The following is a 26,332-nucleotide window of genomic DNA, read 5'->3' on the forward strand; positions in this document are numbered from 1 at the left end:
AGTAGCTGCTTTGGTTGAACACCTGCAGGGGCAAGGAGAGAGCACAGAGGACCCTTTTCTGACTGTAAAAGGATTTAGAGAAGTCATATTTAGGTTTCTTAGTTTTCTGATAGGGTTTCCCAATACTTCAACATATTGGGCATCTGGATTTACAGACTTTTGTATTGAATATTAAAATTAAGTTTTATATTTTATAAAAAAGACATCCAATCAATATCAACACTTTTTTTTGGTAAAAGAAAATTTAACACTCTGGGTGAGAGGAAATTGCTTACATATCGTAGTGATTACATATATATATATATATATATATATATATATATATATATATACCATTTCACATTTTAAAACAAGAAATATCTCCGAGTTCATGCCTTTGGCTACCATCGCCTCGCGTATCAAGATGTCATCACTAGCATCCTCCAGGACGGTTTCACCCACTCATTGTGGTTGTCCCTTCTAAACTGTTAGCTGTGTCGATACCAAGAATTTTCCTCAGGTGCTCTAATTGCTCAAATTCACCTTGAAGCTCCTCCCACTGCAAAGACAATATTCATAGAGTCATAACAGAAGATTTAAACTGCTATTAAGCTATAATAGTAAACAGCAGAGAAGAGTAGAAGGACAAAACTTAGTCTTCATACCACCAATTTTCTTCTTCTTCTTTTTGTTAAATAGCATGTCAGTGAAGCAACCATGATTATGCACAATGTGTATGCAACTATATTTCAAATAAAGATGAGTCTCTACACTCGAGCAAGATTCCAGAATAGCTATGAATCTAGAATATCATTATCATGTTCCATTTTCTACAGTGAAACAATCTTGGAAGTTGTAAAATAGCTTACTTAGAGAAATAGGTAAAAGAAATTCCCTCCAAGATTCAGTAGCTCGTCAATTCTCATCCATAGGTAAAGTCAATCTTGTAACGATAGGAACACAGAGAAATAAATAAGCATTCCTCTAAAAAAGAGGAAAAAGAGAAATAGATAAGAATTAGCTAATGAAATATCCCAATTATCATTTCAAAGATAAAGCCATTTTATTTATTCTGAAAAGTTCAGGATCGGATATGTATGGAACAAATGCCAAAACATGGCACGTCATTTTGTTCCATTAAGACAGGCATGATCTTAATGACTAAAAGGTAGAGGATATCTAAAATATTGAAGCTTAATGTAAATTTCATTTTTGAAAGGCATGAGTAGTAAAAAAGCTTGGGAAGAGATGTAACTTCAGCCTTGAGAGAGGGACAGGTGGAACTATCTTATAGGGAAAGAAGGAATCATCTGAAAAATAAAAGGGAAGAAAATCACTCAAATCATGAGTGCATGGCCTCATATCCCGAAAAATATGAGGCATTCATAATTTACGCTAAATGCAGTATTCAGAGAAAAAACATCTTAGATGCATAAGATTCAGCTAGTATGTGCAGATTGTAGCAGAAATAGAAGCATTTGAATAACATGTAACAACACACTATACAAGCACATCCACGCCATAAGATTGCCACCATGCAATTGGTTGATCATCATCTATCTTCAGGATACCACACCAACAATTTATATGCAGAATTCCAACTGTATCATTTGTCAGCTGGCAGACAAAAACCTACATATCTCAAGCATCAACTGAGTTAAATGCCTCCAATTAAGGACACATTAGCATTAGATCAAGATGCTTAGAAGCCAATTCTCAGAACACTGGAGCCAAATAAAGCGTCAGCCTACAAAGATATAGCATCATTTCACTGCAAAGCCATAAAACAAAGAATCCAGCAAAAATCAAAGTTCCAAGTTTTAAATTTTCATTGTTCTGTCACTAAATACTTGAGAAGAAATATTATACCCATAAGCAAAGCCCCTGTTCTGCCATTTCTTATTTAACATCTCTCTTCTTTAAGAACAAGCTGCTTTATTTTGTCTCACAGTCACAAAAAAAAAAAAAACGCATTGCAGATGGTTTCTATATGAAAATGATTTGTCATATCATGACATAAATTTTGTGGTTTTTCTGGTACTTCAACAAAGATACTGGGACATTAAATATTCTTTCTGCATTAAATATTTGATTATAAAACTAAGGTTTGTTTGACCTGACATCATCATGCTTTCTTTACAGCTCAGCCTAATCTTCTTGCTTGCTTATGTCTTTCCCTGCTTGGCAGGTTTTATCAGCTACTGGCTTTTTGGGTTTCTGGTTTCCAAGACTACAACCAGCTGAGAACAGGGATTCTTTTTCTCATATAGTAGGATCAGTATTAAATATCTCTTACATATTTTTTCCTTTCTTCACCTTGATTCTTTTTCTTACATGTCCTAGGACTAAAATTAAGATTGTTTCACTAGTTATCTACATCCATTTGATGTAAGAACCCAACCTAGATTTCATGCTTGTCCGAAGTAAGATGAAGACCAGGCTATGATAAGTGAAGGCTAGAGAGTTTAAATCAACCCCAGACATGAAGGTCTTGATCTGATGAGTAATGGCGTAACTGCACTGAAAATTGATGGCAAAACTCTTGACACTCATGAAGCAAAAGTAGAACTTGGTTCATACAGAAGATCCCATCAAACGTTTAAGGTTTTCATGATAAGGGTCTTCAACAACCGAAAATTGCTTATATACTTACAGGAACATGGCTATACATATTCTAGATCAAGTCCATGTTGATTGGACATAACAGAGAAGGCAGAGATGGTCTTAGGCAACATAGCAAATGACACATCTGATTGGCAGCATCTGAACCCTGCACTTTCATACAGATTTTTTTTTCTAAGGAAAAATGCAGAATAATAAGTTATTTCCAGGTATATTGTTAATACCAAAATTTATATTGGTTTCTCTTTTTCTTCCTAGATTGTGTCGTACGCAGTAGTGTACATGTCAAGAATATCAGTTCTAACAAAAAAACGTCTCACTTTGGTGATGTTTCATTACTCTTCACATGCTGTTAGATGATTTGTGTCAATAGGAGAGTGTAGTCTTTCTATTGCACCAACCAACATGAGTATCATATGGTAGTGTAAAAATGCACTTTGTCATTCTGTACATCTAACAAAAAAATTTGAAACTACATTTAACATAAATATTTTCATTTCATAATAATATTTGATTATGTGATAACTCACTTCTTGATGAGACAAAGAAACCAGTTTCCAACCAGCTGCAGCAATGTAGCGGCGTTTCACTATTGTGTGGCCTAGTGGAGTACCTGTAAAAGAACCAGTATGAATATTTTTTAGTTACCTGTAAAAGATGATGAGTTTTGATGTGAGTTTAGATATAAGGGAAAATATAATAATTTGTATCAGTTAATGAGCCTTGCCTAGATTCCTTGAGAAATGCGTTGGTCCATCAATCTCAAAAGCAAGCTTTCTGTCAATCAATACTGCATCCAAAGTGTATCCATCCACCACATATTCTCTGATCCACTCAAGGCCAGTGCTAACTAGAAGCCGTGCCACCTCCTTCTGGAATGAAGAAGTTGTCTTCCGATTGAACCGCTTGGTCTTTCCTGCTCGTGATATTTTTTCTTCAAGATCCCTATTCAGTGACAGACCAAGATGAGGGTACTCTAGCTTCAAGCACTGATTAGCTAAAAAAACCTGTGAAGCAAACATGACATCTTCTCTGTACTGCTCTGAAACTCTTTGCTCTTCAAACTGGCTCAGAGTAGTCCATACATGGGAGAAGAAAAGACGATCCATTCGTCCAAGAACAGCATAAGACCAAGATATATTTCCAAGCTGATCTCGGTTAAATTTAAGTATGGGGGCACATAAAGACATTTCAGAATCAATATTATTGATGTTCTGACCATTTCCGCTGATTTCAGCTTCTGGATAAGAACTCTCTGTTGGCATCGAGCTTGTTTCTTCCATGCAGCATTTGAGGTTGGCAGCATCCTTAAAAGCATCGTCGAGGGAGTCAAGAAAAGGATCAGCACACTCATTTAGAGAAGCAAACGCCCACAAGAACTGTGCAAGTTCTTGCTCATGGAAAGTATGAACTATATCAGATGCTCTTCGAGCTAATTGTGAGAAAAGATCTGCTGCAGAGTGTTGCATTGAAGCAAATGCACCAGCAATATTAGCAACATTCTGTGCATTGAACTCCCCAACCTTGGTAATTGCCACCTCAGCAATTCTATCCATCTCTGACAAATAGAGAAGCTCGCCACCGATCTTGGATAATGCCCATGCAATATTTGACACCCCCTGAGCAGAGCACTCAGGCAATGCTGTCATAGCAATACCCACAAGCAAAGACATCTCTCTTTGACGGGCAAATGCCAGCCTCCTAGTCTTCATCATAGAGACCTTTTCCATGTTCTTGGCTATCCGGTGAAGGGCAGTGGCAACATTCAGAGGAGACAGAGGTGAAGGGTTCAACCCTTTTGCTACAGCCAATATCATCTCCGCAGCCACCTCCAGGACTTCTTCTGCAGTATGTGCATCAACAATTGCTTTGTTCAAGGTGATCTCTTTCTTCCTATCCGAGGGCCCTGAGAACTGTGACAACCTCTCAATAAATGCCTCTTTTGCCCTCACTTTCTTTTCTCCGAACATCCCATCTGCAAACACGCTTATTCTCCTTTTAAGATCATCGGTGCTGCTCTCCAAGTCCAATTCCTCCAAGTCCATTACTTCAGAATAATCACCAAAATCATCATCTAGATCTTCCAAGATCTTATCTTTTGTGCTCATCTTCTCTTTCTTGCTTCCCTTGAGCTTACTACTCTTCTTCTTCTTCTTCTTTTTCTTCGAGGTTACCAGCTTCTCCATGGTATTGCTCAAGCCCCTCGCCTCGATCGATCTCAACGCAACTCTCCTCGCCTTGACACACCAATCCATGCTCTCGGTCTCCTCGAGCAAACTCGACTTTTCCTGGGGTTTCATCTCGGAGGATTGGGAACCGGGTGGGCTACTCTCTCCCAAAAACTCCAGTTCCCATTGTGAAGGCAGCTCCTTTTGGTCCTCTACACCCTTTTTATCCACCGAAACACTTCCTAATCCACAAGAACAGATCTTTCTACGTGGCAAATAAACCTTGAGCTTGGGATTCCAAGACCCGGCTGCAGTTCTTATCTTAGGAGAGATTTCGATGGTCTTTGAGAGGAAATTAAGGGTTGGGAAGCTTCTTTTTGGCAGAATTTGGCTGAAATATAGCTCCATTTTTACCTACAAACGGTAGTAAAGTTGGAATTTTTATAACCCGTGAGCTGAATTAATCGGAAGAACTCACCAATCCGGGATTCGAATCCATCATTTCTCGAGAAAGGATCGCTGCCCAGTACGAGAGACGATAGTTCGGCAGCAGATTTCAGGAAGTGGAAGGAAGATGATGGCCAGAATAGAAGAAGAATGGGATGAGAACATGGGAAGGGCCGGCACCTTGCCCCCGAAGCGAAGAACGATAAGGTGCGTGTCACCGCCCAGGGATTAGCGCTACGGCTAGACACGTGCCCTGCACGTGAGAACAAGGTTCATCTAACTTCAAATTCATATATCAGTTAGTAAATATACATAATCTTAGGTTTAGCATGTAGTGATTTAAGTGCAGCACATGTTATTTTTTTTCATTATTATCCATTATTATTCCAGTGTAATAGTTAAAGTTTATCTTTTGAAAATTTTCTAGTAAATTTGATAGTCATTATTTTGTATATAAGGGCGAGTAAATGCGAAAAGATTGGTTTTCTAACAACATAAATTATTGAACCTTTCAAATTACGTAAAATGTATAGATGGTCATGATCTCCACTTCACTTAAAAAATTTTATTATTTTATGTAACTAGATGAAGATTATTTTTTTCATGTTGTTATAGTTTCCTTGTTTCTCATATTCTCCTCTTCGAATAATTTTTTTTTTATAAAAAAGATATAAAACTTTAAGGAACTTGTTTTCCATCTAAGCACTATATGGTCACCTAGCAGGCTAGCACTTGCAATGGTATAGCTGCCTTTTGATACGTTGGTGAAGGTGTTGCAAGTGGAGGTCTGCGTGAACTAATACCATGTATTTCAAGGACATCAGTTGCAGTTGGTGTTCACGGAATATTAGTGGAGGTAAAATTTAATAAATAGTTATATTTTGCTATCCAGTATCCACTAATTCTGTTACAGTTACTGTTGTTTAAGTTACTTAGTTGAATGGACTTGATGCTTGAGATTTTAAGGAGATCAAGAGATCACTCCTTATCTTCTCTCAAAGAACTCTATTCTTGACTATTCTTTTGAAAAACATCAACATGCTTTACCTCTACGTGAGTGGTTTAGAACTAATCGATAACATTACATGCTTATTATGGCCTTAATGATGCCTATGGCAGTTGCAGTCTACCATCTGTGAATTTTATGTTATAACCAGAAGGGAGATTATATGATATTCATTACAGTCTCCATTCATTTGATTTGAAAAGAAAATTTCCCTACTTAAGCTTGAGTAATCAGACCTTGATCTCAGTTCATGTTGTAGCTAGAAGAGATTATATCGTGCGCATGTGTGTGTGTGAGAGAGAGAGAGAGAGAGCTTCAATCATTTGATTTGAATTTTAAGATAAATTCCCTGCTCAGGTTTGACTGATCAAACATCAATCTCCATTTACAATAGATAATTTAGCCATGTTTGAGTAAATGAACCTTGATCTTCATCTACATTCTTATTAGAAGAGATAACATATAATGTTAGCACCAGGCTTTCTCGACTATTTTCACATTAGTGGAGTATGCTGGCTTGCACTTAAACCTTGATTTGTCTTCAGTCTTCTCCCTGAGAACATCATGACGGTAGTTTATACTTGGATTATTTTGCTTGCTGAAAGAGAGAATTCTTCAGTAATCTTTATTTGCATATCATAAGTTGTACAAGCTTGTGAGTAAGATCCTAATAAAGAAGTTATAGGTGAATTGCTCTTTCATAATGAGCATAGGGATGAACCTGCATTTGTTCCAAGTAACTTCCCAGGAAAATCTTTATACCCCTTTAAGTTTCTGCTGACCCTTTTTCTCACATGGCAGGTGCATGACAATCCCCTAAAAGCACCTGTTGATGGCCCAACACAATGGGTAAGTCTCTTTTTAATGACATTTAGCAGACTTAATCTTCACCAAGCAGCTTTGATGATTTAAGGTACATAATATTAATATTATAGCCTTTGCGCCGCTTGGAAGAGCTACTAGAAGAGCTCATAGCAATTGCAGCATGTATTTGCATCCTTCCCTAAAACTGATCTACAAAATTGTGAAACTCATATTATAGTCTATCACTGATGTCAGATCTCTTTTGTTCATGTGTACAGAGAGTCAGCAAGGGGAAAAAGCCATTCCAGATTGATCTCACACACTATGAAGATTAACCTGAAGCAACCAGGATAATAACAGCACAAGTTGTGTTGCAGTTTATCCATGACTGCTATGCATTAGCCATGTATCTCTGGAGTCTTGAGTGTTTTTTTTATCCTTTTTGCTCTCTTTTTCCTTTGGAGTTTGATAGTATGATAGTATAAAAGTACGCTGTCAGACCATATCAATTTGCTGTCAAATTTATGTTTAAGGTACTTAAGCTGTTACTTCTGGCTCTCTTTTGCAGCATAATATTTTTTTTCCTGTCCGTCTTCTGTTGCTCTTTCTTTTCAGAGTAGATGGAAAAACCCATCCTAAAAAGCTTCCTATTCTATACTTGCATTGCAGACATCTAATTGCAGAATATGGCCTTTCAAAAAGCAATTCTACAATCAAACTTTTTTTGAGGAAAAATTCTGGCCTTTCACCATCTGGGAATAGACCACCTTCTCCTTGTTAATTTCACACACATATATATGTATAGACACAATAATCAAGATTTTTAGTTATATGACTGACAACAACTAGGGACAACAATCAGAGGATAGCATGCGAGCCATATTTGGCAATAAATATATCTGGTCAAGAAATCAAACGGATTCTAATCAATTCAAGCTATATCCAATTAGATTGCTCTCATGAACTTGATCTTTTCGCCTTCTTCCTTGGTGCCCTGATTGGATGTGCTGACATTTGTTTCAGTTTAAAATTCTGAATCATATTGTAGACCTGCATATAAAAAAAAAAAAAAAAATCTCCATAATCACCGAATTACAGGAATAAATCCAACAGACTGAGCTGGATGCTCAAAATTAAGCCTTCCCTGACAACTTAGTCTCATATACTACTCATCTATAAGGCTAAAATTTAATTGCAAAGCTACAAGCAGCATGCTCAAAGAAATTACCTTTCGTACTCCAGATGTTAGTCCCATGCTATCAATAGAACTTCCATCCACACATTTCCATGATATCGTGCTGTGATCCTCATCATCTCCCAATAGCTTCAAACCACCTTCATAAACAATATAAGACTGCATAAGTAAATGACAAGCATGATCCTACCAACATCTGACCAAAGCAACAATATTTTTTTTATAGAGAGCCAGTAGGTTCAAACCTTTCATGGTCAAGATCAACAACTCAATGTGCATTTGGAGTCGAATATGAGAGAAAACATGAACATACTCCCCAATATGTTCTCTTAGAATCACATTGCAATTTCTTCCCACATCAACATTAAATAACTTCTTCAGATACTTATCCATTGCTTTTCTCCTCGTACCCATATCCATCCTTTCTTCATCTAATACAACTGATGGGAACTCCCAGAGCCCAGCAAGCAATCCTTCTTCTGGCCTTTTGACCAGAAGAAATGCATGTTTCTTGTTGCTATCCTTCAGAACCTCCTGATCAGAACCTTCTGCTATTTGAACAACACAAACAGCAGCAAAATCATGGCGCTGCTTGGCCCTCGCAACCTTTGTCGGATAATCTGTGACCCTGACTGTTTCACTGTTTCTGGAGAGTGAAAATGCACGACACTTGTCAGAAATTGGGCATGTAGAACATGCAGGGTTGGTGGTGCTGCACAAGGTTGCCCCGAGTTCCATTATGGCTTGGTTGAAATCTCCCGGTCTTGAAGGATCAACTAGCTGCCCAGCTAGCTTCCTACAACGTCAAAAATGAACTTAGATATCTTATACTGAAGTTCGAAATCTGAGTTTAATCACAGAAGAAAACAAAAATATATTGCTAAAAACAGCATAATAAAGTTCAATTGTGACCAACAGCAACAGTTTTCATAGCAAGCATTAAATGTTGAGTATATTGAACTTTATTCAATTATCAAATTGGCCATGAAAACTGTGAAACTTAACTCATTGAAATTCTTGCTATCTTTAAGAGAACTATGGACTCATCTGGTTTGCAGGAAAAAAAGGAGGAAAAGTGTGGTCGACGGAAAAGCAAAGAGATGTCTCTTGTTTAGTTAGAGTTTTTAAAGAAGAGAGATGGAAAAGTAGCATTCCTATGGAAATAAGATTTTCATGTTTTATAGGAAAGAAAAATCCATGGGGGATATGAAAAAGCTACTTTCCCACTAGTTGGAAATTAGAGTCTCTTTTTTGTCCAAAAGTAACCTTAGTCATCAAAATCCATGGATAATATCTTTTCCTTTATTAAGAGTATAATATGTATTTCATATAATTTTTTCAGGAAAGTAGATACTTGACTAAATATAAGTCATTCTGGAATGTGCCACTCTTCCATGATCAACCAAACATGCCAAAATCATTTTTTTGGGCATCATATTCTCAAAAATCATCTTCGCAGAAAAAATATTTCAGTAAAAAAAAATCTTCCTATGAACCAAACGAATCCTATATGTTATGAGCAAAATCAGAAAAGTTATCCAGCACATCACAGGGGCATTGCAAGGGTCTGGTGTATATGGAAAAAAGAGAGCAGTAATTGTTAAGATGTCTTCTCCCATTCCATGAACAATAGCAATAGCATTGATGCTCACCAGAAACTCTTGACAGTAGCAGCTTCTTTTGGGTTTGCAGAGATGGCTTTAAGCCTGCTGAGCACCCTTACTACATTTCCATCAACAACAGGGACCACCTGAAATCATGGAAACCATCTCAAACTGAACAGTTCACGTCCAATGTTCTTGTGCCAGCGTCTAAAAATCGGATAGCACTGAAAAAAAGAAAAAGGAAGTACAAAATTTTTTAAGAATACCTCATTGAAAGCTATAGAAGCAATAGCCCCTGCTGTGTACTCTCCTATCCCTTTAACCCCACGAAGCGCAGCAGCTGTTCGAGGAAATTCTCCTCCTCGAACAATGGACTTGGCCCCCTAATTCACCACCCGCCACACCAATGAATTAACTATTTCAGAAATCTAGATATTAAGTTTGTATTTTCTTATTCAAAGCATCAACGTAACGCAACAAAAATTAAAAGAAAGGGCAATAATTTAGAGATGGCAGGGCAATTAGGAAACCAGGCTCTACGAAGCATTGAAAGGTCCCATTTTTCCCGTCAGATGGTTTTCTTTCTTGCTTGTTTCGTTGTTTATCATGGAAAATGCATCAAAGTTATAGAGTAAAAAAAAAGATGCACCTCCAATAGAAAGCGCGCCCTCCTGTAATACCCCAAGCCAGCCCACATCTCATTCACTTCCTGCGAAGCAGGCAATCAAATGTAGTTTAATGATGAAATGGTAGTGAGCTCAGTCGATTTTTTTGTATTTTTTTTAATCAAGTACCTCTTGGGAGGCGGCGGCGAGGTGGTGGAGGGTGGGCCACTTGGCCATCCAGCGGTTGTAGTAGGCGACGACGGTGTGGACTCGGGTCTGCTGCAGCATCACCTCCGACACCCACACCGCATATGCTCTCGCCTCCTCGTTATTCTTCTGGTGATCGCTGCTGCTCGCCGTTCGCCAGGGCAAGACCCGGTGGTTCTCGTCGTACCACTGGAGGAGCGAGCCCCTGATTCTCTGAGCTTCCTCCTCGGTGAAGTCTTCCACATCTTTGACGACGGCGGCGGCGGCGGCGACGACGGCGGCTTCTTGGGCTTTTCCTTTCTCCTCTTCTTCTTCTTGCTGCTTCTTGGCCTGTCTCTTGGCTTTCCTCTCCTGGCCTTTGCGTCTCCCTTCTCCTTCCATTGATGACGATGTGGAGACGGGGAGAGATGAGGATTTAAATTTGAGCTGGAGATTTTTTTTTATTATTTTTTTTGCCGCCGAGAGGGCTCGGTGGAGTGAGCGTCCCAAATTGAAAACCGAGGACGAACGTAAGCCGTCGATCTCGGTAAACAACGTGATCGCTCCTTCCATGGTTTTCTTTGAATTACAAGGAAGAGGGACGAAAGGAATTGCAAGGGAACCTTAAAAAACTCTCTCAGTTACAAGATTCCTTGTGGTTGGAACTGTGATCCTTCTTTTTTATATATATATAAAGCTGTGATCATTTTTTAGTGCAATTCCATTTACAAGTCTTGGACTTCTTTTCTTTTTTTTCTTTTTTTTTTTTTTTGCAGTTGAACTGTAGCCTACAATTGCAATTGCACACATCCAAAAACTTATTTAGGGTTTGTCTGCAATACAGTTGCAGCCAACTGCAGGCAACCAAATAGCACAGAGGGCCTATTATGCTGAGCTAGTCACGTAGAATGTATTAATTTTTCTTCCATTCTCTCTTGCATGGCCCCTAGTGCACATTTGCAGAGGAAAGAAAAGTGTGCGAGCGAATTTAATATGAAGATGGCCTATGTGAGATTGAAACGGTTCGAATTTCCCTGTCCATGTTGGGCAAGTTAGACAACAGAAAGCCAAATGCATATATAGGAGAGAGCTGCCCTTATCATGTACATCATCAATACAATCTTTCAGTTAAAATATAGAGAGAATAAAAGGTTGCCTATACCTCAGAAAGGGGTATAAAACCAATAGGAAGCACCTAATCAGTGCAGTACAGTCAGATATAGTTGTGAAACAGGGTGCAATCTCTGCAATAAGGACCTTCATCAGTGGATAGTCAAAGGCACATACATAGAAGACAGACAGAGAAGGCCTTCTCAGTTGAAGGTCAGATTTCAAAATTAAATGCATTATTGATAAGACAATGATTTTATTCAACTGCCACTCGAACTATAATATTTCTTCATAGGATCAGTGCGTCACAAGGTGCCGTCACTGTCAAGTCACCGCTGCCTTTCCAGAATTTCAAGCAAGCAACTACAAAACTCTCGCATAGATTATGATTGGAGGGAAGAAACATCAGGCAGTGCATTAGCCTGCAATTAAAGTTCAACTCTAGTACATAGATGGAAAGAGAGAGTGCCGACTGCTGCGCAGTTTGGAAGGGTTTCTCATGATTACTTCTTTCACTTCAAATGGTCCCTAAATAGCGAGGCCATCTCGATCTACATTGAACATGAAAGAGCTCATCATTCATTTTGACAGAGAAACATTGACTTGGAGAACAATGGATTCTGCTAAAATAGTCAAAAGTGATAGTAGTCCAGAGAAAACTTACCGCGGTCAAAGCTGCTTCGGCACCCTTGTTTCCAGATTTACCACCAGCTCGATTTATAGCCTATACATGTCAACATGGGATCATCACACCTTATAAAAGTAATGATATGATGTAAGAAGGGAAAATGATTTAACTTTACACATTAAATTCATGATGACACCATCTTTCCATGTAAATGCACCACATTTCAAATGTCCAGCATGACTTGAAGATTAAATTTACTTCAAAGGATTTGGTCAAATAGATTCTATATTATACACTTCTATACATTGTAATATCATATAAACATTATATATTCTCATGCGAACAAATTTACAAGAGCAGACATGTTATGGTGCAACCCTTTTAAGGCTGTCATGCCAGATTTTACTGACACTTTGTTCAGTTAACATCGATAGTAATAGAGTTAAATAATAGCATCCTGTTTTCTGCCTAACTATTCCTGAATTCAGAACACGATTGAAGCCCTGTTTCCAACCCTGCTATGCAAAATGAAGAACCTCTCTAAATGTTTAGACTTAAGCTAGAAGAGTCCCCATGGGCACAACAAAAGACTAAATTGCAGGGTGAGGATCCATGCATCAAGTGTTATTGTGGCATAATTTACTCCAATGCCGACCTAGTTCAAATTAAGCTATCTATATAACATAAGTATTAAACATCACAGTTCTTTCAAAATAGGTAAACTTTAAGCTTTAGAAACACTTTAAATAAACTAAATTTATATGATCAATTACCTGGTCCATGTCATCACAGGTCAGAACACCAAATATGCATGGAACTCCTGCAACAAATATTAATAGAAAACTTTTAGTTTCCATCTTCCAAGTATTCAGTCTCAAATATTAAAAAGAATAACAAGATATATCAAGATGTAACTGGTGCTACCAGAATGGAAAAAACAAGTCTATAACAGTACAAGTGCAGAAAGTGATGTTCTAACAATAAATGATACAACCTTGGACACTGGATGAAGATGCAAAAGTAGACTTTCTTCACCCTAATCATACAGTAGCATGCTGTGAATATTTATGAGGAAGGGAACTTTTAAAAAAACTGAAGGTGTACCTTGGTTGCCTACATCCTTGAGATTATACCCAAAAATAAATCTCTTTCAGGAAAAAAAGACAAGAAAAAGGGACACAAGCCCTAGTGGTAGAATAAACGCAATAAGATCCTATGATTCAATAACAACATGACATTTTAAACTATAAGAAGAGGGAAAACATTGCCAAGAAAATGCACATGCAGCAGCAGTATAAAGGTCATTTCTACGGTAAACTGTGCAAAATAATACATATTGGGTATCCAATCATCAAAAAGCCAAATGAGAAAACAAACTGCATTGAAATGGAAGACTGATATTCAAAACCATAATGTACAATACCTCGGGGGATGAAAAATAAAATCATATATGATAGCATTAATAAGAAAAAAATTAATATAATAAAAAAAACATGAACCTGAGTTTAATCCAGCTGAAAGAACTCCAGATGCCGCAGAATTTGCAACAGCATCATAGTGGGTAGTATCTCCTCTAATCTACAGACAACGAAATTAAATAATGGATCAGGGCAGAAGGAAAAGATGGAGAAGTATTGAAAGAATTGCAGGAAATAGGACAAACTCTAAGTAATAGCATTCCTTAATGAGTTATTTGATCACTCCCATGCACGTGCACATGCCTGGCCACCTGCCTGCCCCATGCACATATGCACACACACACACACAGAGCTACCACCTTATGTATACAGCAACCATAGACAAGAAAACAAACAATTGCAGTTCTAGGTACCACCTTATTAATACCAAACAACTGGAAACATGTTACCACAAGTCCATACCCACAACAAATAAAAATTGTCCCATTCGAATGGAATTGGCATGGAAATAGTCAAACAAGTACATGACTTTCCGTGTTCAGACTAAAGAGTACATCATGAAGTCCAACACTGACTCAGACTTCCTTAATGCAAGAACTCCTGCCTACTGTCAAGGCCCATGGCATTCAATGAGAGAACCATGAGAGACAGAAACTAACAGAGGAAGCTGGCAGAATTTATCTGTGGACTCGAAATTTTTCATCATCAAAGCTTCTAGAATTAAATTTCAAGCAGGTTAAAAACCAATCTATATAAACTGTATGTCTAACAATTTGTCAATATAATTAATTAGCTGGCAACTTGCTTAGAAGCCAAATCCTCTATCTGTTGCAAAACCATAATTCTCAAACTCTGTTAGATTTCTAATCCAGATACAATAGTGCAGTTTAACCTTCAAAAGAAAGATAAGCCAAAGATAAATATATGATGTAATTTAGGTGGGAAAAAAAAAGAGATAAAAGTTACCACAGCACCAATGCACAAAACTGCATGAAAGTCTCCTGACCTCCCGAGCTGTTGTGCGACCACTGGAATTTCAAAGCTACCAGGAACCTTGACAACCTAGAGGGAAAAATTAAAACGGTTACTTTATATTGACCAGTAAGAAGGATATAAGTAATAACGACCACCTTTTTCTGAGGAAAAAATGACAGTACTGAAATTTTTGTTGGCTTAGAAATCATGCAAGAAGAGTTAAAATGACTAGCATGTGCACCGCAGCCAACAAAAGTTGGACTGACAAATATGGTGCAGCACATAAGGCTAGGTTTGATAATGTTTCTCAGAGCAGGGAACTCAAAATAATTTGCCAACCAAAAAAACATCAGCAGTGGAAATTAGCCCAAATTGCTATACTCATCTATCTATTTTTCATGAACATGATATATACTAGTTGTTTGGTTTAAATGTTTCCACTTGTGACAATAGCCCATACTTTTGTGTCACTGAAATAATCGAGCAATTCACGAGAAAAGTATAAAGAAATCAATTAGACTATTATAATACTGCAAGTTAAAGCATCAGGTGATCATAACAAAAATCATGTCCGATGATAATAAAGTCATAGGTAAAATATTGATGAGTGGAGAAAGAGTAATAAAACAAGTTCAACTGAGGCTCGAGCAGTCAGAATTAATGTACTGAATATAACAAAGATGTCTGAAGCAATCAAGTTAGGAGAAGATTTAAGGCAAAAACAATGAAGACAACAAAAAAGAATTCAGACTAGCCAGCCAAATATGTATGAATTGCAGGTAAAGATCATTTTCATAAAAGATCATATTTGGAACAATAATTCAGTGTTACAAAGATATTAACAAGGATAATAACATAAACACAAAATCCCAAACTATAAACAAGGCAACAGAGCACAACTATGAGATTTAAGAACCAATAGAAAGGCACGATAGAGTGGACACACAATCTCAACATATCAATTTCTTTTCATCCTTATCGTTATTTGCACCATTAGGAAAACATCTAGCTACCATTGCTCAATTGGGGAAAAAGCATATCCAGAAAAGAAAACTAAGATGTTTCAGATATAGTTCATACTATAATGTTTTCTTCTTTGATAGAATATTGCCTGAAAGTCCCTAAAGCTCCCTCAAGGAGCAAGTTTGTCACAACCTCATTAAATCGCGACACGACCTGCATGGCAAAAACAGAGAAATTTTTTAACTTTAGAAAGTAAGTTGAGAATAGTTCTTGAAATAGATAATCGCTTCAGAGAAATAATGTGACAATCATCTTTTAAAAAATAAAAAGAATTGAAATATGCAACATCAGATCTTAAACCTTTCAAGATTTAACTCTAATTTAACAAGTAAACCACAAGATTGAATTACATCATAGCACCCAAAACAAGTAAAAAAATAAAAAAACAACCATTCTCTTCTTCATGGATTACAAAAACAGATCTCAAAATGGAACTAGCTTCTAACATTCATTTCTATTTCTTGACATGCACTCAAAGCCCTAGATAGATCACAAAGAATTATAATCAAACCAACAACATAAAACAGAATAGATGTGAAATTTGTTGAGAAATAGTCCCACATTGGATAGGTTAAGGATTCTAGTGGTGCTTATATGCCAATGGGCCTATCCACCTATTAGCTTAAGCTTTTAGGGTGGATCTTAACCTGATATCAGAGCATGTGTTCCTTCTTGCTTACCAATATCTCCATACTCCCACTTACTAATCCATGTGTCGCTCCTCGCTCTGAGTTCCATCCCTCTACAGTTTCGTCCCTCAAGCTCTACACATGAGAGGGAGAGTTGAAGCATAGTCCCACATCGGATAGGCTAAAAACTCTAGTGGTGCTCATATACTTACGGGCTGATCCATCTACAAGCTTAAGCTTTTGGAACAAATCTTAACAAAATTGATGCATTTATAATAGGGATGAATGCATATTTAAAAATAATATATAATTAGTTGAAACAATTTTTCTACGTATCCCCATATCTCTTTTTTTCCTCCCTTCCTGAGTCAAACACTTGGGCATGTGTCCGAATCCAGTTCTTGTATCCATGTCCATAAACTATTGGAAGTAAAGCCAATCTCATCCAGCTTTGGAACCACAAGATTCCATTTTTTGGCTAGAGGTTCTTTAATGATTTAGTGAAGCAAGGAGAGAACTACGAAAGATGAGGTGAGTATAAGGGAAATAATTCATAAAAAAGAAGAGATTTTATGGAAAACAAAAAATTGTAATTGAGGAAATAAGACATGTTTAAGCGCAGTCCTGCAACACAGTCATTTTGCTAACTATAGAGCAGGTTATCATTTTGATATAAGCAGCAAATATCAGAAAAATTAAGTTTTGTCAGACCTATTCCCATTTTTCAATCTATGGGACAAATTCACAGATCATATTTGTTCATTTTCTTCTGGTTCAAAGGAAAGTCCACATTTTTTATTTAACACCAATTCCATATAAATTGAACATGTTTTATTTGAAACTAGATGACATATGCTCACAACTGCTATTAGCTAATGTTGGTTACTTTATTTTTTTAAAAAAAAAAAATCTAAGGCATGCTCATTATACATGGATGTACTTTTCATAAAAAAAAAACTTTTATTTAAGAATGAAAACTTCAATATGAATTGCACCAAAATCTTATTCTTTTACCAGATAGGCCTGGGTCAATTTACTCTCTTATGAGCACGAGGCAGTCATCTCCTGCTTCTGCTAGATAAAGATGAAATTTTTTTCCTTAGGTGCAATTGGCAGTTATGAGGTCTTTCTCAACAGTATATTGGAAGACTGGGATGCTTACTATATGATGCTGCCAGACAGGGGCTTGTGAAACCATACCATTAGGAAATTGGCATTTAAGAGAATGTAAATTTTGGATTTTTCTTGGTTTACCTAGAAATCTTGTAAATGTTCTCAGTCAGGAAATTACACCAAACTACAGTAGGACCTAAATGTACTTTTACATTGGGAAGTTTGCTGTTCAATGCTGCTGCAGGAGACTCATGCAGCCATTTCAGAAAAAGGAAGTTGACCCTCCAATACGATAGTCAAAAGAGACACCACAGCTGACCTCCTTGGCAGCGTGATGCTCGAGGCAAACACAAGCACCGTTAAAGGAGCAAAAAAATTAAACAGTTCCGGCCCATGCGAGCCCTGCATATTCACATCGGGAATCATACTCAGTGGCAAATCATCAAACGAGTTATCTCCACAACCTAATCCCCACTCCGGAGGCCCTTAAGCCCATAAACAGATCAACTTGAAGAACCCATTTACCAATGCCGCAATTTCAAACAAGAAAAAGAAACAGAGAATGGGATCGATAGAAGATCTCACGACTGCGAATCGCATGCCTTCGGTTTTCATCAGCGATCCCATCAGATACCTGGTGCCCGCGGCCACCACGACCGGCGCCCGCCCATTTCTCGCGCAGACCAAATCGGCCGACGGCGCTGCATGATCCGAAATCAAGATAGATAGATCAAGCTGAGATCGTAGTAATGGAGAGCCCCAGAGGGCGAGGCGTACCTCGAATCGACGAGGAGAAGGAGACGAGGGTCCGAGGAGAATTCTCGGTATGAGGCGTAGCCAATCGAGAAATTCTCGATGATCGCGAGAGCGATGGCAGGAGATGGGCGAGCTCAGTGGCGGCGGCGGAGGCCATCTCTTTCTCTCTCGGAGCGCTTATGAAGTCAGAAGCGGTACGAAAATAGGTACTAGATTTTGACGCAGAAAGCAAGGAGAAGCGGCGCGCTTAATGGAACGCCAAATGTGTCGCATGCTGCTCTCTCAGAGGCAGGGAATCTACCGTTGGATCCACCGTTCGCTTTGAATCTGTAGAGATGAATTAAAAAAAGTAAAATTTAAAATGCTTTGAGATATGCATGGTGCCACTTTGAGATCCGTGCAAATAATATTTTGAGAACTATATAAATTGATGATCATTGTGGATACATGCAAAAGTTGCAGCTCATGTCCCTCCTGTAACACCAAAAACCTCTACTTTTATTAGTATTTCATCTTATGTGCGCATCATTAAAATACGTTAATTTTTTTTAATTTTTATTATATTTTTAATTTATAATTAAACTTAAAAGTGAAAGTGCGACCACGAATGATTCTATTTTTTTCTACTTTGTCCAATCGTAATCTTATTATTTTACATAATATATTCTTCTACTGTATTTGCGCATGTATATCAAAATATTATTATTTGAAGATTATTTTATAAAATAATTAGTTTTTTATATTTATTATAAGCCATTCGTTTTCTATCTCGCCTAGCGTGCCGTACGAAATGCCACGTGGCAATAAATGAAGGAAATCCCACGATAGTTAAATTCCATCGGTCGGAGTATGATACCCCGTCGCCGAAACTACTTATAAAAACACGATAGTTCGAAAGCGCCTTCCGGCTCGGTCCCCTTTCTCTCTCTTCCCCATTCGTCTTCTCCCTTTTCTCCTCTCCTTTCTTCTCTTCTGTCTTTTGCTCGCTTTTGGGAACCCTAAGGAGGTCTTCAAGCGCAGCGACCTCGCTTCTTGCGGCGGTTCTGGGAGGCGTAGGGCGGGGGTACCATTGCTTCTTCATCGTCATCTGCGGTCCTTGCGATCTATATGCTGCATCTGATGCAAGTAAGATTCTCCGATTCTTTATTTTTCCTGGATTTTCTTGTTGTCACTTTGTCTAACTTGGATTTCTTTTGGTTTTGTGGTGTTATTGGGATTTGATTGTTGGATAACTTTTTTTCACTTGAAAGAAAGTCGATTCTTGGATTTAGATTACTTTGGTCGCTCTTGATTTCTTTGGAAGAGGACAAGGTTGTTAGGGTTTTTTTTTGGGACAGGGGTTGGTTGGGATTGAACGGGTATTTGAGGTATGATCTGGTATTGGGATATGTTTCCTGGTTTTGTTACTTTGAATAATGTGTCTTCAACAAAGAAAATTTCTTTCACAGCATTAACACACCGTAATAATATGTATCTTTCCAATGTTTTATTTTTGTTGTTGCAAACTCTGTTCTTGTTACCTAATTTGTAGACAAAGCGAATGATTGGATCAGAAGCTGAACTGTTTCCCGGACATTGGAAGGAAAGTTAGAGAGATGTTGTCATGTTGACCCTTTCATCTCCTTGTTTGCATATAGCCAAACTCACAAAGAATATGTGGATTTGGCGCGACCTTCTTGTTCCTATCCAGTGCCCAACCTTTCCAAAAAGATGACATCTATAAATTCAAAGATGCCACTCGCTCAACAATTTAACCACTTAACCATATGTACACCTCTCTCGACGCCTGTCCTCTAAGGGTGCTGTCCATAAACCTCCTCTACTTTGCTCATTTCTAACTCTATTTTTTGCCAGTTATGTGCAAATATCTTAGATTCTTTGCCATGATTTGTTCTGATGAGTAAGGCTATCCAAAAAAAAAAAAGGATTTGTTCTATGAGCATGTGCTAAACTGGGATTTAGCTTTACCATATCACTAAATGAGCCAAGCAAAAACTAGACTTGCTACCACTCAATTAAGTTCAAAGTAGAAATAAATAAATATTTTTATACAATATATGTTTATCTAGAATACTTATTTTTTATTTTAATAATTATGTATAAATATATTGTTACTAAAAAATTATTTTACAGTACAACTATTATTGACTAACACAGGTTACACATAAAAGTATTTGCTTCTACTATAGTTTTTGAAATATAATGGTGAAAATCTGCTTGAAGTTTATATATGAAGATGATGGGTAGGGCCGCAAGTGGATTGGATTGATCCTCTTTGTGAAACGAAAATAACTTCATCCAAATCAAACTAAATTTAGATGGATCAACCAATCAAGTTTGGACAGAAAAATATGAATCATCTTAAACATAGATTGAATTTGGATCGGTAAATTGGAAGCAGTGCAGTTGACACGTCACGGCTTTAGAGGTCTCTTAACTTCTTCAACCGGATCGGCCGGTTCCAGTTTTTGAGAAATAATTTCTTTTATTCCTTCCCATGAACAAAAATTATTTTTTATTATAAGTTCCTGGATCCGGATTCATTTAGGATCCGGCCCAAAATCCAAACCCTTCTTGTAGCTATTCCCCCATTTCCCGCACCGTAGTCTCTCCATCCCTCTTGCTTCCTAGGCCCTAGTGTGCGGGTTTTGGCCCCCTTTCCTCATCTCCGGTGGCTTTCTCGACTCCAAACTCTCAGCTTATATCCCGGTAAATCCTGCCCAACTTCGATGATCTCTCTCTTCTAACCACATCTTCTTTTGATTCTAATAATCAGCGAGAAGAGGAACCTCTAATCTTTTATCATCACCAAGAAGTTTATCCCAATATTATTTAAGGAATTCTTTTTTAATTTAAAACGATTAAAGAAGAAAAAGAAAAGAAAACTTGAGCTATGAGAAATTTCATCTACTTGTTTTCTAATGCAGAATTTTATCATCTTATGATAATCTTTCAGCTCTTGGTATCTTGATGTCACCTTCTTCACTCTCTTTCTCTTATATAACGGCTCAATTATAATTAATGAGGCATTTCATGTACCTTAATTTTAATGTTAGAATGCTGTATCTTGGGAAGTTCAACCAAAAATGTGGTCTTTCATATATGCTGTTTTATAGAAGCTAGTTTGATTTAGTATTGAGTTGGTAGGTAGATTGTGTGATGAATTTCCCTAATTAATCTCTACTGCAGAGGAGCTATTAGTGCTGTCCACATTAGCCATCATGGGAGGCCATTGCTTGTGGGATGGAATGCTCTCGCCAAATGACTTCATTGCTTCTGCAGATGATCTTGCCAAGAAATGGAAGGCGATCAACCCAAATCTTCCCCAGTGGGCATGGATTCCTTGTCAGAGAATGGGTGTTTCATGTAATGTCAGTGATTTTCTCGCTTGGAAATGCCTATTTTTTTATATTGTTATTGAATATTTCATTGCTTAACCTAAACTGTGGTCTTGTTTGTAAATATACTCAGGCAGAGGGATACTTAGCACTTGAGAACATGAATCAGCTAAGCGCAAGCGAGGTGTAAATTGTTGCTTACAACAAAGAAAATTTTAGCTTGCAATCTAATCTTATTAGAATTTTTTTCTCTTCAGGCACTTACTGATGATGAAAACTACTCTGCAGAAGAAGAGCCATTTGACAATGCTACCTTGGTATACTTTGATGCATCATTCTCTCCATGTTCCTCTTTGTTATGTCCTTTACCTGGTTTTACCTTAAATGTATATTTGGAGATGTACATGTGCTGTTTGGTTTGTAATTGCTGCGTATTTCGGTACAGATCTTTTTTGGTAAGTTAGCATTGTACCTTGAATAAATGGTGGATTGCTACTGATTATATGTTAGCAGAGAATTGATCTTATCTTTCACCTCTATCACCATTTCTTGTATCATAAAATTCTGTAATTTTAATTCTTGCTATATTTCTTGTAGGGACCTGTTTCTTTGGCATTCACTGCATCTCATTTACTTGTATACCAGTTAGCATACTCTGTCTTTTGCTTATTATTCTTGTGCTTATTAATGTTTGCATCAAGTTTGTATTCTGTCTGCTAGGTCCAGAGCTACAATGATGACATGCACATTTATGATTTTCACATAGTGTATAGCTTTTCTTACCGGGTTCCTGTACTCTATTTCCGTGGATATCGATGTGGTACGTGTTTTATAGACTTTATTGTGCAAAGTTTTTGCATGTATTTCCGAACTGAGATGTTTGGCTGGCTTACTTCTGTAGATGGCCATCCTTTGCTCTTATGCGACATCGAAAGAGACCTTCCTCCATACTCTCTGAAAATCCAGAACGAATCAAAGTGGACATTCATGACCCAGGAGGTACATGCACTTCTTTTCATGGTTCCTTGGATTGAGAATTTCTTAGTTTGTAAAATGCTTCCTGGAAAATATCAAATAAGCTAAAGTTGAGCAAAAAGATGCAGATCAGGCTAACAATGAAAATTTATCAATGTAGTCTTAAATGATAGCAGTTCCTAGAACATCCAAGAATTACGGACCAATAAATTCAGATAGCATAGGAATATCTGCAGATTCCTCTTCCATTTGGCACTTCACCGTCTGAAGATTTGATACTCTTAAGAGTTCTTGCTTCCTTTACACATTTCTGTTAGCCATTTTTGTTAATTGAAGTGTTAATTTGAAATTTCATGAGATCCAGAATTGAACCTAGATTTTCAGCACTCACCTGAATCTCTTCTTTTTGCTTTAAAAAAAAATTGTGAACTTTTTGTGCAGGAACATCCCTACTTACGTCGTCCATGGTACACTTTACACCCCTGTGGAACCAGTGATTGGATGAAGTTGCTGCTAGGAGGCGATTTGCCATCAAAAAGCCCTGATATGCTGCACTACTTATCGGCATGGTTATCTGTGGTTGGCCAGACAGTTGGATTGAGGATTCCCTTGGAACTGCATGATAAGTCTATCTAGGATGTTTTTGCGCATCTTTTGCATGTAGAGGTTAAGAATTTTTTACATAGAAGTTGTGGCCATCATAATTATGGCGATGCTCAAATCATCCTCTCTGAAAAGTTCAGACTAATGGAATTATTTATTTTTTGTGGTGAAGTCCTATTGTATAAATTCACCAACCAATGTAAAACTATCTTTTGCTTTTATGAGAATCTTGTAAAGTTTTTACTGATAAGAGAGTGGTCCTTTCATATGAGAGAGGGTGTTGAGAGTGTAGCAACAATTGCATATTGGATAAGAAAAAGAAAATTCTTCATTGTACTTGTATACTCATGAGTTCATCCATCTACTAGCTTAAGTTTTTAGGTTGTATTTCAACATTTACATTTACAAACTATAGCTTAAGCTTTGGATAAGTCTAAATAAATCTCTAGGGAATAAAAATATCATATAATATAATATGTAATCATTGATATGTCAATATTAATATTAATATAATGATATTATTAAATAGTAATAGTAATGTTAATATTAACAGTAAGTTATACTAATATTATGATATCATTATAATAATTATCTAAATAATACGATTTATAAATTAGATAATGTAGTATGCATTATATATAATATTATATAATTTACAATTATGTGAACTATAAAACTATAATAATATAATATGGTTATTAGTTAATATTTTTCATAGTACAAGAATATCAAAATTAATCTTATGACAATATTTTAATCTTCTAGAATATTATACAATTAATGTCAGAAAATAAAATCGTATTATAAGTAATGATATATCATACAGTATAATATATTAAATTATATTTATTTTCTATTATATTATTATACAATTAATATATGTATACTAGTATAATATAATAATGCATAATATTATTGACATCAATATCATAATAAATGAATATTAGAAATATACTATATATAGATATATGTTATAATAATAAATATAATATTTATACTAATATATTCTGTTAACAATATTATGCTAATATAGTAACATTATATTTACAGTATTATATTAAGATAATATAAGAATATAGTATTATCAAAATATTATAATATTATAACAAATTAAATATTAATATAGTATCAAGATAATATTATATTGCAGTATATTATATTGATATTAATATATTTTAATAATAATATAATAATATAATATATAAGCACATATCCAAGGTTGGGGAAAATGATAGCCAAGTCCTTGGATATGGTTTTACCTTTTTTATTAGGAATCTAATGTCAATAGGAATTAGCGTTCGCATCTAAATGAATTACCAAACATGGGAATCTAATATCCGTTCCTGTCTTCTTCCTAGCAACAAACATGCCTCAAGGTGTTAATATCATTGAATTTTCAAGGGGAAGACGATACACATAGGGGATGGCAGAACTCGAGAGTACAAATTGACCAACAGTAATCTGTGAGATAGGCTTTGTTGAAATCCTTCCATCAAAAAAGCTCTGAATGCTGTTGCATAAGGTGCTGCCACACTTCTCTGAACAAAAGATATGACATTGGCATAGAGGGATTAATAACTAGGTATTACCTTAATGAGAACTTCGGATACCGGCTAAATGGCATGTGTCACCTTATAGAGTCCTGGATCAAGCGTCAGGTGTTCCACAAAATTAGAAGAGAGAAAGTATACATTGTCTCTATCAGAAAATCCCAGAAAGTAATTAATTATCAGAGGGCATTTGTTTGCATATTGGGATGCCATAGAAACTTATGCTTCTAGGGGATCGTAGGATTGGAGGAACCATCCTTAACCAACACTCTCAAAGTAATCAACTAATATAATGGACAGAAAAGTGCAATTGCAACTAATGTCCAATACAGGGAAAATAAACTAATTATAGTTGATTCGTTTAAAGGCACAGTGAAATGGGAACGACAATATGTTTTGCTGCTTCAATATGCTTTAGAGCTGCAAGTTACTGGTGAGAAAGAAGGTTAGAAGAACTCGAGGAAGTTTCCCCGGCAATAATGAGAGGATTATTACTTAGCAGGAAAACTGTAACCTCACTGAAACTTCTGCCAAGACCACAAACTTGGATATAGCATGACTGAGCAGTGCATTGTTTAGAAATCCATTCACCCCATTTCAGGCTATCATAAACATAAAAATCAGCCTTGTCATAAACATTTTGGGCCAATCATGTCCTAACCATAACCATCAAACCACATTACAATCTCATATCAATAAGCAATATTGAATTGGAATGATCTAAGTAATGTTGTTAAATAACAAACGTTGTTACATATCTTAACATTGTGGCAAACAAATAAGCCATATCATTACAAGTTTACAACAGTTGGTAACATTGCATTGTATTCTGGTTGAATATGTTAAACTCGCTGTAACTTTGAGATTGTTAAGAAGAAAGACCCTCCCCAGCTTTTCTTTGAGAATTTTAGCCATCCCACAGGTAGGTGACTTGTCATCTTTCAGATGCAACAGAGAAAATTATTAACATGTTTAGGTCATGCTGTCTCCTTGGATATTCTCTGAAAGCAAACCAGGAATTCAGTGTTTCCTTCAGCGCCCTTTATAGGAGACTCCATCCAACCTTTGGCACAGAATCCAAAATCTTCAACACCCTTAATTATCCTCTCGAGAACCTGTAGTCAGGAACCAGATCAAAGTGTCAGCTTGCTGAGATGAATGACATACTTTCAAGCTGTCAAACACAGCTATCAAAACCATGACAATAGCTTGTATATAAAACAAAAAAAAACAAAAAAAGCAATAGTTTAGCTGTTTGGAAGCCCAACCGCAGGTCTGCTTGTTGTCTCCTCAACACTGTTGGGAGTTGTTAAGCAGATAGGATCGGGTAAAGAGAAATTTGAAGGATCACCAGTAGCTGATGCACCCAAATCCCTAAAACATTCTGATAATGGGATCTACACTGGCTGACCCTTCAAATCCATCCACCTCATCACTTCCATTCAAGGCTTCATAAAATTAGCACGAGATATTGTATGAACAGCCTAATGCAGAGCAAAAAGAAGCCAATGAAACATTAAAGAAATCGAGGTTGGGTCATATATCTGCAATAAATAGCATCTTGGTCAAGGATTTGGTACTGTGACCCATGACAATCT

The 26,332-nt window shown here is 36.8% G+C and overlaps 5 protein-coding genes and 1 long non-coding RNA gene across 12 annotated transcripts in view; 2 read left to right on the forward strand and 4 right to left on the reverse strand.

Annotated features, from left to right (window-relative positions):
• Positions 1–223: 223 nt before the first annotated feature.
• On the reverse strand, positions 224–5,403 carry LOC103715409 (RAP domain-containing protein, chloroplastic). The gene is made up of 4 exons (XM_008803023.3): positions 5,248–5,403; positions 3,329–5,183; positions 3,132–3,214; positions 224–538 (listed from the first exon to the last, which is right to left on the reverse strand). Exons 1-4 carry the CDS (start codon positions 5,269–5,271, stop codon positions 434–436), a joined length of 2,067 nt encoding a protein of 688 aa, XP_008801245.1. The 5' UTR covers positions 5,272–5,403; the 3' UTR covers positions 224–433.
• On the forward strand, positions 5,335–7,695 carry LOC120113058. The gene is made up of 4 exons (XR_005514848.1): positions 5,335–5,423; positions 5,941–6,072; positions 7,024–7,071; positions 7,305–7,695. It is a non-coding gene; the product is annotated as an uncharacterized LOC120113058 (long non-coding RNA).
• A 50-nt stretch (positions 7,696–7,745) lies between these two features.
• LOC103715400 (adenine DNA glycosylase) lies at positions 7,746–11,225 on the reverse strand. The gene is made up of 7 exons (XM_008803016.4): positions 10,620–11,225; positions 10,475–10,534; positions 10,092–10,208; positions 9,874–9,971; positions 8,467–9,017; positions 8,255–8,361; positions 7,746–8,076 (listed from the first exon to the last, which is right to left on the reverse strand). Exons 1-7 carry the CDS (start codon positions 11,187–11,189, stop codon positions 7,984–7,986), a joined length of 1,596 nt encoding a protein of 531 aa, XP_008801238.2. The 5' UTR covers positions 11,190–11,225; the 3' UTR covers positions 7,746–7,983.
• Positions 11,226–11,859: 634 nt separating this feature from the next.
• On the reverse strand, positions 11,860–18,529 carry LOC103715390 (6,7-dimethyl-8-ribityllumazine synthase, chloroplastic). The gene is made up of 8 exons (XM_008803006.3): positions 18,290–18,529; positions 18,098–18,213; positions 15,828–15,923; positions 14,739–14,834; positions 13,854–13,932; positions 13,128–13,174; positions 12,391–12,450; positions 11,860–12,277 (listed from the first exon to the last, which is right to left on the reverse strand). Exons 1-8 carry the CDS (start codon positions 18,423–18,425, stop codon positions 12,239–12,241), a joined length of 669 nt encoding a protein of 222 aa, XP_008801228.1. The 5' UTR covers positions 18,426–18,529; the 3' UTR covers positions 11,860–12,238.
• A 631-nt stretch (positions 18,530–19,160) lies between these two features.
• On the forward strand, positions 19,161–23,523 carry LOC103715380 (ubiquitin-like-conjugating enzyme ATG10). 4 transcript variants are annotated; one of them, XM_026807901.2, is made up of 7 exons: positions 19,161–19,393; positions 21,551–21,634; positions 21,740–21,790; positions 21,864–21,923; positions 22,327–22,426; positions 22,508–22,605; positions 23,023–23,523. In XM_026807901.2, the coding sequence occupies exons 1-7, from the start codon at positions 19,376–19,378 to the stop codon at positions 23,215–23,217; spliced, it is 606 nt and encodes a 201-aa protein (XP_026663702.1). In that variant the 5' UTR covers positions 19,161–19,375; the 3' UTR covers positions 23,218–23,523. The 4 variants fall into 4 exon arrangements, with proteins under 4 accessions (XP_026663702.1, XP_026663698.1, XP_008801216.1 ...); XM_008802994.4 differs by having other exon boundaries at positions 19,162–19,393; positions 21,458–21,639; XM_026807897.2 differs by having other exon boundaries at positions 21,551–21,790.
• A 1,901-nt stretch (positions 23,524–25,424) lies between these two features.
• The window catches only part of LOC103715373 (hemolysin A), a 37,157-nt gene continuing 36,249 nt past the window's right edge, over positions 25,425–26,332 (reverse strand). For 3 of the 4 annotated variants that reach the window (XM_039133650.1, XM_039133648.1, XM_039133649.1), the window contains one exon: positions 25,440–25,849. In XM_039133650.1, coding sequence (XP_038989578.1) covers positions 25,712–25,849 — 138 coding nt within the window. In that variant the 3' untranslated portion in view covers positions 25,440–25,711. Of the gene's footprint in view, positions 25,850–26,332 lie in introns of all 4 variants that reach the window. The other variant, XM_039133647.1, reaches the window with a different exon arrangement.

Source organism: Phoenix dactylifera, chromosome 14, assembly GCF_009389715.1.
Source record: "Phoenix dactylifera cultivar Barhee BC4 chromosome 14, palm_55x_up_171113_PBpolish2nd_filt_p, whole genome shotgun sequence".
In the NCBI taxonomy this organism is placed as follows: domain Eukaryota; kingdom Viridiplantae; phylum Streptophyta; class Magnoliopsida; order Arecales; family Arecaceae; genus Phoenix; species Phoenix dactylifera.

Bases quoted from the DNA above. Each gene is read 5' to 3' on its own strand.
- LOC103715380 (XM_026807897.2), top strand. The intron at 21,791-21,863 runs GTGTAAATTGTT...TTTTCTCTTCAG, and splicing joins ATCAGCTAAGCGCAAGCGAG to GCACTTACTGATGATGAAAA. The intron at 21,924-22,326 runs GTATACTTTGAT...TCTGTCTGCTAG, and splicing joins CATTTGACAATGCTACCTTG to GTCCAGAGCTACAATGATGA.
- LOC103715390 (XM_008803006.3), bottom strand. From the start codon at position 18,425: ATGGCCTCCGCCGCCGCCACTGAGCTCGCCCATCTCCTGCCATCGCTC. The intron at 14,835-15,827 runs GTATGAACTATA...TTTTCCCTCTAG, and splicing joins TCAAAGAAGAAAACATTATA to GTTGTCAAGGTTCCTGGTAG. The intron at 12,278-12,390 runs GTAAGTTTTCTC...TGTTCAATGTAG, and splicing joins CCGAAGCAGCTTTGACCGCG to ATCGAGATGGCCTCGCTATT.
- LOC103715400 (XM_008803016.4), bottom strand. From the start codon at position 11,189: ATGGAAGGAGCGATCACGTTGTTTACCGAGATCGACGGCTTACGTTCG. The intron at 10,209-10,474 runs GTGCATCTTTTT...GTGGTGAATTAG, and splicing joins GGGCGCGCTTTCTATTGGAG to GGGGCCAAGTCCATTGTTCG. The intron at 8,077-8,254 runs GTAATTTCTTTG...TTTTATATGCAG, and splicing joins TAACATCTGGAGTACGAAAG to GTCTACAATATGATTCAGAA.
- LOC103715409 (XM_008803023.3), bottom strand. From the start codon at position 5,271: ATGATGGATTCGAATCCCGGATTG. The intron at 3,215-3,328 runs GCAAGGCTCATT...GTTCTTTTACAG, and splicing joins GCATTTCTCAAGGAATCTAG to GTACTCCACTAGGCCACACA. The intron at 539-3,131 runs GTGAGTTATCAC...TTGTCTTTGCAG, and splicing joins TTTCTTTGTCTCATCAAGAA to TGGGAGGAGCTTCAAGGTGA.